The sequence below is a fragment of the Neolamprologus multifasciatus genome, chromosome 17 (assembly GCF_963576455.1).
Source record: "Neolamprologus multifasciatus chromosome 17, fNeoMul1.2, whole genome shotgun sequence".
NCBI classification, from domain to species: Eukaryota; Metazoa; Chordata; class Actinopteri; order Cichliformes; family Cichlidae; genus Neolamprologus; species Neolamprologus multifasciatus.
The window spans coordinates 2,150,599-2,163,152 of record NC_140455.1 but is presented as its reverse complement, the minus strand read 5'-3'; the positions used below and the strand labels follow the sequence as shown (position 1 = coordinate 2,163,152).

The following is a 12,554-nucleotide window of genomic DNA, read 5'->3' as shown; positions in this document are numbered from 1 at the left end:
GTCCATATGACAGGTATACAAAGTGTAATGCTTCACCTGGTGATTGTGTTTGTGTGTGCAGGTACTACATATCAAAGGGAGCTATAGTTGACCAACTGGGAGGAGACCTCAACTCCACACCTCTGCACTGGGCTACCAGGTGACACGCTGATATATGCCACTCACAGTCCACAGATCAGTGTTTTTATGTTTCGTCATTATGTTTTTTAATCTGACAGACACATTTTAGTTTCTCTGTGCTACGTTCAACAATGCTAGAGCTTCACTCGAACAAACATTTGTGAACTTGAGCCAAATCTATTGTTTATTCTTTTTTCTTTTTAAACCTCGGTGTTTGACAGAGTTAAATATCGATTTTCTTTGTAATGACCACTAATAACAAGGAAGAGCTCACATGACATCCACACCTCTGAAGCTGTCTCCTCATGAATTATTGATACATTTAACGACAGGCATCTGCACCGTCACTGATACACTGACACCAAGGAGTCGTGTGTCACCCTCTGCTTTGACCCCCATAGCCTCCTCTCCAGCGCCCGGTAACCTTAAAAAAAGCCCCCAGCCTCCTCAATCTGGATGACCTCAGAATAATAAGCAAATAACAGTCACGCTTTTGTGCAGGGAAAACGATACACACTTTAACTCTCTCAGGCAATAAAGTTAAACTGAATCTGTGAATTTCTGTCATTTTCACCTGTAGTTTCTCAAATCTTTATTGCCCTTTCTGGGACGTTTATATCGTAGACAGTGTTGGTCGTAAAAAGCCAGTTTTAAGATCCAATATAGTGTATGCAGTAAAAGCATGCAGCCACCATAGAAATAAAATGATAAGAAGAGACGGGCAGTCAGCCTCAAGGCTTCATCAATCATGTGAGGGCCATTTGAGACTGTAGATGTTTACCTTGGTCACCAACTCAAAGCAATTAAGGAAGCCTGGGCCTCTAACAGACACATCGTTTTATCTTGTGCTAGCTGTGCAGTAAAACTTCAAGATCAGTTTGTGCATCCTTTAAATGATCCCTTTATTGTGTGTTTATCTTTTCTAGACAAGGCCATCTATCTATGGTGGTGCAGCTCATGAAATATGGCGCTGACCCGTCTTTGATCGATGGCGAGGGCTGCAGCTGCGTCCATTTGGCCGCCCAGTTCGGCCACACTTCCATCGTGGCCTACCTCATTGCCAAAGGACAGGTAGAGAACACAAACGCTGCAGCTCAGTATCTTCACAAGAGAGAATGTGCTTTTGTGGATTTTTCTGGCATATGTTTAAAAGTCTTGTTGCTGCCAGAGTGAGATGCAGTAACATATATCCCTCCGCTGGTTTGCTTTCCGGTTGTTTGTTTGTTTTTAAAGCCACTCTGAGAGTAGTCTGTATTTTAATAATGCCAGTTCTCTCCATCAGGGGGAGCCTTATTGCCTCTCTTTAGCCTCGCCGTGGCTTTTTCAGCTTCTTCAGATGTGGTCATTTGTCTTTCCTCTGTAACAGGATGTGGACATGATGGATCAGAATGGCATGACTCCACTAATGTGGGCGGCTTACAGGACACACAGGTGTGTTTGTTTTAAATGTCTGTTTTTACTTTGCATCTTTAAATTTGTCCCATCGTTCTTTAATCCACAATTATGTCCAAACAGTTTATTTGAACTGGCAACACTTCACTGGTTTGTATTCCCAAATTTATTGAGGTCTTTTACAAGATGATGTCAGGGAAGCTCTGTAGCAGGACAATGGCCCTAAACATCAAACTAAATCCACCACAGAATGAATCCAGACTGAGAAAATGTGTCTTTTGGAGAGGGCCCCATTAGGAAGAGAGTCATCTCGGAGAGCTGTTGACATCAGATGTCCTTAGAATTCGCTCCCAGAGATGCTAGTGTGCTGTTATTGCTGCTGAAGGAGGTCTGCACAGTTATTAAATCCAAGACTTTCCACCAGCAATGCAATAAAGTTCAGTAAAACCACAGAAGATTCTAATTGTTTCTGTGTTTTCTTGTGTACTTGTGGCTTATATTAAGATCAGGTCCCGTTTTACAACCAATCAATTGAGGAAAAAAACAGGAAATTCCAGTGGGATTGCATACTGCATATTGCAATGGGTGGCTGTAGCTCAGGTGGCAGAGCAGGTCAGCCACTAATCAGAAGGTCGGTGGTTCAATCCCAGGCTGCCTCCTGGCTGCATGCCAAATATCCTTGGGCAAGATACTAACCCCATGTTTGCCTACTGGTGGTGGTCAGAGGACCCGGTGGCGCCAGTGTCCGGCAGCCTCGCCTCTGTCAGTGCGCCCCAGGGCAGCTGTGGCTACAATGTAGCTGCCATCACCAGTGTGTGAATGTGAGTGTGAATGGGTGAATGACTGAATGTAGTGTAAAGCGCTTTGGGGTCCTTAAGGACTAGAAAAGCGCTATACAAACTTTCCACACTTTCCCTTACCGCTGTAATTTACCACTGACAAGATATGTTAATCCTATAGTAGAACTTAGAGTTAGTTATAGTATTTAATAAATATATACAGACTGGTCACACAAAGGCGGGTTCTTCATGTTGCTCCTCAGCTTCATATGAATATTCCCTAATCAGCTGTTTTTCTGGGATTTTGCAATTTAACTTCGTGGTTCATATAGAAGGAAATGGTCACAATGTAGCAGCGCGAAGGTTTCACGATGAGGAAGTGTGTAAATAAAACCATTTTTTTATGAAGAGCCTGTTTGTAAGATGCCCTTTACTTTAGTTTGACTCATCTTGCCTGGATCTCCTCCTCTGTGTGACAGTGTGGATCCCACCCGGCTGCTGCTCACCTTCAACGTGTCTGTCAACCTGGGTGACAAATATCACAAGAACACGGCGCTGCACTGGGCCGTGCTGGCCGGCAACACCACCGTCATCAGCCTGCTGCTGGACGCCAACGCTAACGTCGATGCACAGAACATCAAGGTAAGCCACGCTGTGAATCAGCGTCTCCCTGTAACCGTGCCAGGCTGTCAGCCAGGATGGCAGCCTCTTCTGGATCTTCTTTCAGTGCGCACACAGCTAAAATATGTCTTTTAAATGTACGCAGCAGCTGTTCTTTTTATTATTTTTCAGGGCGAAACACCACTGGATCTCGCCAAGCAAAGGAAGAACGTTTGGATGATCAATCACTTACAGGAAGCACGGCAGGCCAAAGGCTACGACAGCCCGTCCTACCTGAAGAGACTGAAGATGGACAAGGTAGAAACACAGACATGGTTACACTAGCCAGAAACCAAGCGCAGAGGCTTTGTAAATAAGTGAAAGGCACAACATCAATGCTACACAAAAAACGATTATCATTGTAGCAGTCCAGGTCGCATTTGAAGAATAAAATCAGGTCCAGCTGTCTAAACTTTGCCATTAAAGCTCTTTCATCTTTTCATTTCCAGCAGACATGCTCAGACCAGCCTGCTCAGGCTTAGCCTCTTTCTGCACTGCCACAGCATGTCTGCAGTTGTCAGAGAGTCAGATCTGTTATGATGCGTCATCATGGTCATTCACTTCCATCCTGATAAAGAACCTTTTTCTGATCAAAGCCTGAGCTTGACTGAGCCTGAATGCTTGAATGTGGGATGTGTTAAGTGGGCGTTAAAGCCAGAGTAACCTATGTCTGTGCTTAATAATTCCCACTCTCATAGAAGATACAGACTTTTTTCCCCCTTTCTCTCAAATTTTTCTCGATTTTTTAGAACAGTAGTTATTAACAGTGCTTAAAATTCTGTTTGAACTCTGCTTTCATTTTTCTGTTTCCATCTTTCTGTCTGTCTCCCTGGATACTCTTAGCTCATTAAGGTAAATTAGACAGAAATCTAGAACACAAACAAACTGTGAATATGTTTATAGATTTGAGAAGTAGAAGATAAACTCACCATCCCATTTTGGGGTGTCCACATTAGTCCAGCCTTTAGTTTCAGGCTGTGTGCTGTAGTGAGCTTTAGTTGTAGGTTTAGTTGTAGAATGCAGCTAACTTGATTAAATTGCTGCTTGAAATTGAGATATTTGCCATGGAAACCATTTTTTTTACCTTCTGGTAGGGATGGGTATTGATAAGATTTTCACGATTCGATTCTTTATCGATTCTTTTTTTTTTTTTTTTTTAAAAGGAGAACACTAAGGTCGATTAGCTTAGAACTTTGTTTTATATCTTCTCTGTGAACAAGATAGAAATTTAGGATTAACATGGCCTTACAAACCCAACAGTGAGATCTTAAGAGATCCACAGCCTACGGCTCTTCAATGGGGTGTCACAGGGTCCCCGGGGAAAAAAATTGTAAATGTAAAATAATAAAATAAATATTCTTCTGTAGCGATAACAAAGTATAACATAAATGATTCTGTAGCAATTACACAAGAATATCCAGTAATGTCCCTGCCTACAATTAAACACATCCACTTACTGAAAATCATCTGCTGTGGCAAATGGGTTCAAGCCTTTGACCACAAACTGAGTCTCTGCTCGGTGACATTCGTCTATCCTGGTCTGAAAGGAGACGCTACGGTAGACTGCAGCGAGAACTGCCAGCATCTGAGCCAGACTCTGTCTCTCTCATCATGGTCACCTAAATGCACAGTAATGGCAGGTTTGTAATAAGGCAGATCACACTAACATAATATGCACTGTTGATTATTTACCTGCCGCATTAACGGGAGAGGACGTGCAAACGTTACCGCTGCTGCTGGGTTGAGATTCACGAGTCCGGAGCGGAATTAAAAACACGACATTCATTTAAGGTCATCGTGTGTTTTGTGAGCAAATGCTTTTGCATATTCGTAGTGTTTCCTCCCTTAAATGAAATATCTACTTTGCAAGTATTGCAAGTTGCCCTGTTGTCATCCGTTCTCGTAAAGTTATAACCAAACTTTTTAGCGTTTGAGGCGCCATGTTTCCTGCCAGGTAAAAAAACGCTCCGCAACGTGGTGACGTCATTCGGGGCGACTGGAATCGATAAGGGAATCGTTTGCAAAAATGGCAAACAATTCCAAGGAATTGAAACAGTGGTTTTCGATACCCATCCCTACCTTCTGGTCTAAAAAGCTTTAAAGTTATGGAAAATATCAATGGAGATTAAAAAATTTAAAATTAAAAAATCTGGTCAGGCTATCAATATGGATTCATTACGCAACCCAGGATCAAAAGGTCTGATGCATTTTTGTCAACATCAACTATGAAGGAGAGGGTCGAAGGACAGCTCTGAGTGGTATAAACAGACAGTTAATTGAAAAATATACTTTGAAATCATGGCATCTGTCAGAACAGTCAAACTTACCATTTCTCCCTCCCCCTCATTGTCCTGTCCACGTGTCTCTGCTCCTCCAGGAGTTCAGGCAGAAGGTGATGCTGGGAACGCCCTTCGTGGTCATCTGGTTAGTTGGTTTCATCGCTGACCTGGACATCGACTCCTGGCTGATAAAGGGCGTCATGTACGCCGGTGTCTGGGTCGCAGTGCAGTTCCTGTCCAAGTATGTCTCATTCGCAACAGTACAGAGATTACTAAAGAGATTATTACATCATATTTAGCACATTTGTTATCATTAGGTCATTTTGTGCATTTAAATGTTGGTTGATTAGATCTCAAGTGGCGTCAACTGTAGCGGTTGAACTGGAGTTCACATGAGGTGGACTTAAGAGAAAAAGCTTAACTGGATTTGTTTTTGCTCATAAATGTTTCTGTTCTGCTTTTAGTTTTTCACCCCACAGGAAACATTGTTAGCTGCCAAAAGATTCGCACTCAGTCAAACACCTGACAAGGATGTGTCATTTTTAATAATCAGACAGAAATGTGTGTTGCACTAGGATGAGGAAAAATCTGTCCGTAGAGTTTAGTGTGACCATCGCGCACACCTAAGTGTCCTCACACTGCACATGAACAGAATCACAACTTGACACAGATTCATTGTCTCATCCTTTTTCAAACGCTCGGCCCCTTCTCCACGCACACATACAGACACTATGTTACTCATTGTTTAACCACCACCATCTGGGCCTGTTGGTAGGGTTCACTGTGCCTTGCAGTTAGCTCTCTGGCTACAATAACATTCATCATCCACGGTGTCAGCTTCATATTTACTGACAATCTTGGAATTCTTACTTGGTTTAACAAATAGTTGTGCAAGTAAATGCTGTTGAGTCAAGCTGCAGTTTGTCATCCGCTAATGGCTTCGTGTATTTTTGCAGCTGTCTGACTGCAGCACAGAGAGAGGAAGCGTCATACTTCCTTGAGTCCACATGTGGTCAAAAGAGCAGGGTTAAATGTGTCATTCAGGGCCAAAGTTGTGACTAAGGCTGCGTTCACTCTGCAGGTCTTGATGCTCAATTCCGATTTTTTGATCAAATCCGATTTTTTTGTCTGCTCGTTCACACTACAAATAAAATGCGACAGCAAACGCGCTCTAGTGTGAATGCTCAAAGCGGCCGCATGCGCAAAAGAAGACGTCACACACAACGCGCTCTGTTTAGACCCAGACCAACAGTATTGTTTGACTGATGGCCGTTAATATAAAGACTTCGGACTTCACGTTTCCCAATTTTTGCTATTCTGTTATTTTGTTATTTACATAATAATGTAGATAACCTAATAATGATCCTTATTGCTGTTTTAGAGGAGCGGAGCTTCAAAGGATAGTTGCAGATTTCTGTCAGAATCTGCAGATTATACAGTACAAATAAAATGTTCACGTTTCTCCAACGTTGTCTTCCCAGCAGTTTCACCGGATGGCCAGGAAGCGTTTGGGATGTCTTCTCGGGCGCTGATAATTGGCGTCTGTCTCGTGTCAGTGACGTAAAAGACTAATTTAATGCGACTTGACCATTCACACAGCAGTCGCTTTTTGAAACATTGGATATGTATCGGATTCAGTACCACATACGAAAGTGACCCAGGTCGGATTTGTGTCGTTCACACTGTCATACCATGATCGGATATGGGTCGCATAGGGTCAAAAAAATTGGATTTGATGAGCTTTCGCCTGCAGTGTGAACGTAGCCTATGTGGGACAATCCAGTCTAGCAACAGTGAATGCATCACGCCGATGTGTTCAAAGTTTGCACAAATAGCATTCATGGAAAGTGTAGTGAGGTACTGCCGCCTACTGCTAAACAGCTTCTCTTCTCTCTCTGTAGGGCTTTTTTTGACCACTCCATGCACAGCGCTCTCCCTCTGGGAATCTACCTGGCGACCAAGTTTTGGATGTACACCACCTGGTTTTATTGGTTCTGGAATGATATCCTTTTGTTTTTCGTGGACTCCACACCACCCAATGCACAAAATATCAAAGGAACTGAAATTAGAGCACCAAGACAGCCTACCTTTACAGGTCATGCTCACTGAGAAGATTCAGGAAGATGAAATTAGCAGTTTTTGTAAGAAGGGTAAAAACAAAGCTCAGTAAAACTGGAAACCTGATAGGTCATCACTGTGACATTGTTGACAGTGACAAACGAGAGTAAATGGGAGTGATTCAAACAGCTGTCTAAAGCCAAAAAAATAGAAATGTAATAAAATAATGTAGATGAGTTAAAAACACTTCTAGAAACACTTTCTGTGATGAGCCGCGTTTGCGAGGACATCAGTCTTTACTCTCTCTGAGGAAAATTTAGTGTCACTCACAATATCCATGCAAAAAAGTGTAAAAACTGTTTTCGGAGCAGAAAGCAGTGATATTATTTGGAGGTCTCAAACAGAAAACTTTCCATGAACATGTTGAATTAACTCGTGTGTAGTTTTGGACTTTAGCTGATTTAAGAGTCCTTTGCAGACAGAGAGACTTGCAATGTGGGGATTCAGTGTTCGACACTGCTTTATTATCAGCACTGTGGCTGCTGCTTTGAACAAGCACTAAAAGATTTAAAAAACTGTCTCTGAGGATTCAGCTTGACGAATTCCTCAGCATCCACTGCTGATCTATTTGTTAAAAAAGGCGATCAGTTAGCTTCTTGTGAAGCTCTTTTCAGCTGCCGCTGTCATATTTTTCTTGGACTTGTGTGTGTGACACAACTGTAAAAACGATTGTCCACATTTTTGGGGTTAGTTCACTTATATGTTAAAGCAGTATCTTTAATCTTGATTTATGGATAAGTCATGCTACAAAGACCCTTTCATGAATCAGTCATAAATACGAGTACATGTTTTGTAAATGTGATTGCTGGGTGTGGAGAATCTTGTACAGGGTGAGCCATTTATATGGATACACCGTAACAACATGGGGATGGTTGGTGATATTAAAGTCCTGTTTGTGGCACATTAGTATATGTGAGGGGGCAAACTCCTCAAGATGGGTGGTGACCATGGTGACCATTTAGAAGTCGGCCATCTTGGATACAACTTTTGTTTTTTCAATAGGAAGAGGGTCATGTGACACATCAAACTTATTGGTAATGTCACAAGAAAAACAATGGTGTGCTTGGTTTCAATGTAACTTTATTCTTTCATGAGTTATTTACAAGTTTCTAACCACTTATAAAATGTGTTCAATGTGCTGCCCATTGTGTTGGATTGTCAATGCAACCCTCTTCTCCCACTCTTCACACACTGATAGCAACACCGCAGGAGAAATGCCAGCACAGGCATCCAGTATCTGTAGTTTCAGGTGCTGCACATCTCGCATCTTCACACCATAGACAATTGCCTTCAGATGACCCCAAAGATAAAAGTCTAAGGGGGTCAGATCGGGAGACTTTGGGGGCCATTCAACTGGCCCACGACGACCAATCCACTTTCCAGGAAACTGTTCTTCTAGGAATGCTCGGACCTGGCACCCATAATGTGGTGGTGCACCATCTTGCTGGAAAAACTCAGGGAACGTGCCAGCTTCAGTGCATAAAGAGGGAAACACATCATCATGTAGCAATTTCAAATATCCAGTGGCCTTGAGGTTTCCATTGATGAAGAATGGACCCACTATCGTTGTTCCCCATATACCACACCAAACCATCACTTTTGTTGTTCCAACAGTCTTGGAGGGATCCATCCAATGTGGGTTACTGTCAGACCAATAGCGGTGGTTTTGTTTGTTAACACCATTCACATAAAAGTTTGCCTCATCACTGAACAAAATCTTCTGCGTGAACTGAGGGTCCTGTTCCAATTTTTGTTTTGCCCATTCTGCAAATTCTGTGCGCCGATCTGGATCATCCTCGTTGAGATGCTGCAGTAGCTGGAGTTTGTAAGGGTGCCATTTGTGAGTAGCTAATATCCGCCGAAGGGATGTTCGACTAATGCCACTCTCCAGTGACATGCGGTGAGTGCTACGCTGTGGGCTTTCTTGCGTCCACATTTTGGCAAATCCAGCACTGAACCAGTTTCACGAAACTTAGCAAGCAGTTTGCTGACTGTAGCATGGGAGATGGGTGGTCTCGTAGGGTGTCTTGCACTGAAATCTGCTGCAATGACCCGGTTACTGCGTTCACCAGATATCAACACAATTTCGATCTGCTCCTCACGTGTTAACCTCTTCGACATGTCAATGGCTGTGAACAAAGAGAAACTTGTAAATAACTCATGAAAGAATAAAGTTATGTTGAAACCAAGCACACCATTGTTTTTCTTGTGACATTACCAATAAGTTTGATGTGTCACATGGCCCTCTTCCTATTGGAAAAACAAAAGATGTATCCAAGATGGCCGACTTCTAAATGGTCACCATGGTCACCACCCATCTTGAGGAGTTTCCCCCTCACATATACTAATGTGCCACAAACAGGACTTTAATATCACCAACCATTCCCATGTTATTACGGAGTATCCATATAAATGGCTCACCCTGTAGAATAAAGCTTATACTTTTGGCAGAAGCTAAACTAAAGATTAGCAGGAAAATTACTTGTGTGAGCAGGTTACAGAGCAGTAAGTTGGAATAAAGGTCAGAGGAGAGACGTTTATGCAAAGAGCAGAAGGAGCTGATTGAAAATACGTGAAACAAGTGGAATCATAAAGCTCGAGCGTGTCTAAATGAAGGAGCTCCTCAGTTTTCTGCAGCTCTGTGTTAATATTTGTGAGAGCGTGTAGTGTAGCAGCTGGTAGGTGAAGGCTAACAGAGAGAGTGCCTGTTGCTCTCAGCACTGCTGCTTTCACTTTTTTTTTTTTTAAATCAGTGAAAGAATTGGCTTTCTGTTCCGACGCTGCTAATTACAGGAAATGAAAGCAGAGGTCTCGTTTGTGGACAGCGTTTAATTTTCTGCCTCGTTGCTCCCCTAATGGGAAGGGAGAGCAGGATACCTTTGGACTGAGTTTGTTGAAAACGATAACGCTGCTCTGAAGATCGTTTTGGTTATTTTATTTAAATGCAGCTGGTGTCCTCGGCAGATTTCTCACGCATGTTTGGTGCACTTTGATTACGTTGACCATATATTGCTGACACAGCTCTATTACAGCAGCAGACAAGCTCTTGAGCTGCCAGCCCAGCATGTGTGCATTCATCTTGAAAAAGAGCAAAGGTTCGCTGGTGATACATTGTGTTTGCACATGAATCATTTACCAAAATAAGCCCTTTGAAAGATTTCAGATTTAACCATGTATGCAGTGAGAGGTCTCTTCTGCTTATTCAGTTGAAGGGCATGCTGATTCATGTCCCAGAGTGTGTAGGCAGGTCAGCGTTTCTCGTGCAGCGCTGCAGAGTGTGGCATGTCTGCTGGAAACCGGTCAGCCGGTCACCCAGTTGTCAAGTCGACTGCTTGTTTTATACTCAGAATGTTTCTAATCTCATTTATGGAAATGAAGTGGCGTGCTCTCGACAACACTGGATCATGGGGTGGCTGTAGCTCAGGTGGTAGATCAGCTACTAACCGGAAGGCTGGTGGTTCGATCCCAAATATCCTTGGGCAAGATACTAACCCCATGTTGCTCTCCGATGCATCCGTGTGACTGTGTATGAATGTTAGACAGTAAGCACTTAACAGTTTAGAAAAAGTGATTGTGTGAATGAATTGTATAAAGTTGTATGAAGCGCTTCGAGTGCTCAGAGTAGAAAAGCGCTATATAAGAACAAGTCCATTTACCATCATTTATAACTAGATGATGATAAATTTAACGTCACTGTTTACACTCCTGCATAGCAACAGCAGGAGACACAGAAAGGTTTTAAGTAAGCATTTCTCTGATGCTGTTAACTAAAAGAAAATTCAGATTAAGGATGAGCTGGATGTATTGTTTGCCCACATGTGTGAAAGTGTTTAAAGCTACTCAAAGCATCTCTCGAATGTTTTCTCTAAAGCTTGCCATAAGCGCTTGCTGCTATAAGAGACTAACAGCCACAGTTTTAGCCACTCTTTCCTGGACTTTCTAACAATTTCATCGTTTTCAGTCTTTTTAATGCACAAAAAGGTTACAAGTAGACATTCATCTCCATATTTGAGGAAGAAAGATTAATGAAAGCAGGCTTCAAAATAAACCAGATCAACCATAAAGTCCGTTTAGTGTGACATGTTTGCATTACTAGAGGCAGAAAATAGCAGCTGATATACAGTATATCAATGTGAAACCAACATGTCATATTTCCATCATGTCTTCACTCCACTGACTGTATGTCTTGCTTCACCAGCTCTTATTCCTGTTATTTATGCAACCGTGGTGGACGGAGATCAATTCAGATGTTCCAAAAAATGAGTTTAACATCGATGGGTAACTCCTCTCGTCCCTCGCCCATATGCTTGTCAGAAAGTTGTTCCAGCTCTATCTAGCACTTTGTTTAAGGCGCACTCGAATGTCCTCTTTGTATTCTCCAGACTGTGCTGTCAGGGGAGGCATTGGCTTACCCTCTCTGACCCTGTTAAACAAATTGCGCAAATCCTAGAGTATTTAAAAGTAGAATGGGAGGGAGAGCCTTCAGTTTTCAGGCCCCTCTTCTGTGGAACCAGCTTCCAGTTTGGATTCAGGAGACAGACACTATCTCTACTTTCAAGATTAGGCTTAAAACCTTCCTTTTTGCTAAAGCATATAGTTAGGGCTGGACCAGGTGACCCTGAATCCTCCCTTAGTTATGCTGCAATAGATGTAGGCTGCCGGGGGATTCCCATGATGCATTGAGTTTTTCCTTTCCAGTCACCTTTCTCACTCACTATGTGTTAACAGACCTCTCTGTATTGAATCATATCTGTTATTAATCTCTGTCTCTCTTCTACAGCATGTCTTTATCCTGTCTTCCTTCTCTCACCCCAACCAATCACAGCAGATGGCCCCGCCCCTCCCTGAGCCTGGTTCTGCCGGAGGTTTCTTCCTGTTAAAAGGGAGTTTTTCCTTCCCACTGTCGCCAAAGTGCTGCTCATAGGGGGTCATATGATTGTTGGGCTTTTCTCTGTATCTATGAAGCGCCTTGAGGCGACTTTTGTTGTGATTTGGCGCTATATAAATAAAATTGAATTGAATTTGAATTGAATTGAGGCCCTGCACTGGAGGTTGGACGACTCCCCAGCTTCATGCATGCCTGCAGCTCAGATGAACTTGTTTTGAACTTTGACGTCCCCCCACCCCCACCCACCTGATGCTGTGGGGAAATCCACAGATTCACACAGACAAAATATTAATGCACAGAATTTGACAGAAAGAGTTT

At 42.7% G+C, this 12,554-nt stretch overlaps 1 protein-coding gene across 1 annotated transcript in view; it reads left to right on the top strand.

Annotated features, from left to right (window-relative positions):
- The window catches only part of zdhhc17 (zDHHC palmitoyltransferase 17), a 44,341-nt gene that overhangs the window by 21,122 nt on the left and 10,665 nt on the right, over positions 1 to 12,554 (top strand). Inside the window, exons 5-11 of the mRNA XM_085138934.1 lie at positions 62 to 139; positions 1,047 to 1,191; positions 1,487 to 1,551; positions 2,771 to 2,933; positions 3,084 to 3,209; positions 5,329 to 5,471; positions 7,132 to 7,234. Of these exons, the coding sequence (XP_084995060.1) occupies positions 62 to 139; positions 1,047 to 1,191; positions 1,487 to 1,551; positions 2,771 to 2,933; positions 3,084 to 3,209; positions 5,329 to 5,471; positions 7,132 to 7,234 (823 nt within the window). The remainder of the gene's footprint in view (positions 1 to 61; positions 140 to 1,046; positions 1,192 to 1,486; positions 1,552 to 2,770; positions 2,934 to 3,083; positions 3,210 to 5,328; positions 5,472 to 7,131; positions 7,235 to 12,554) is intronic.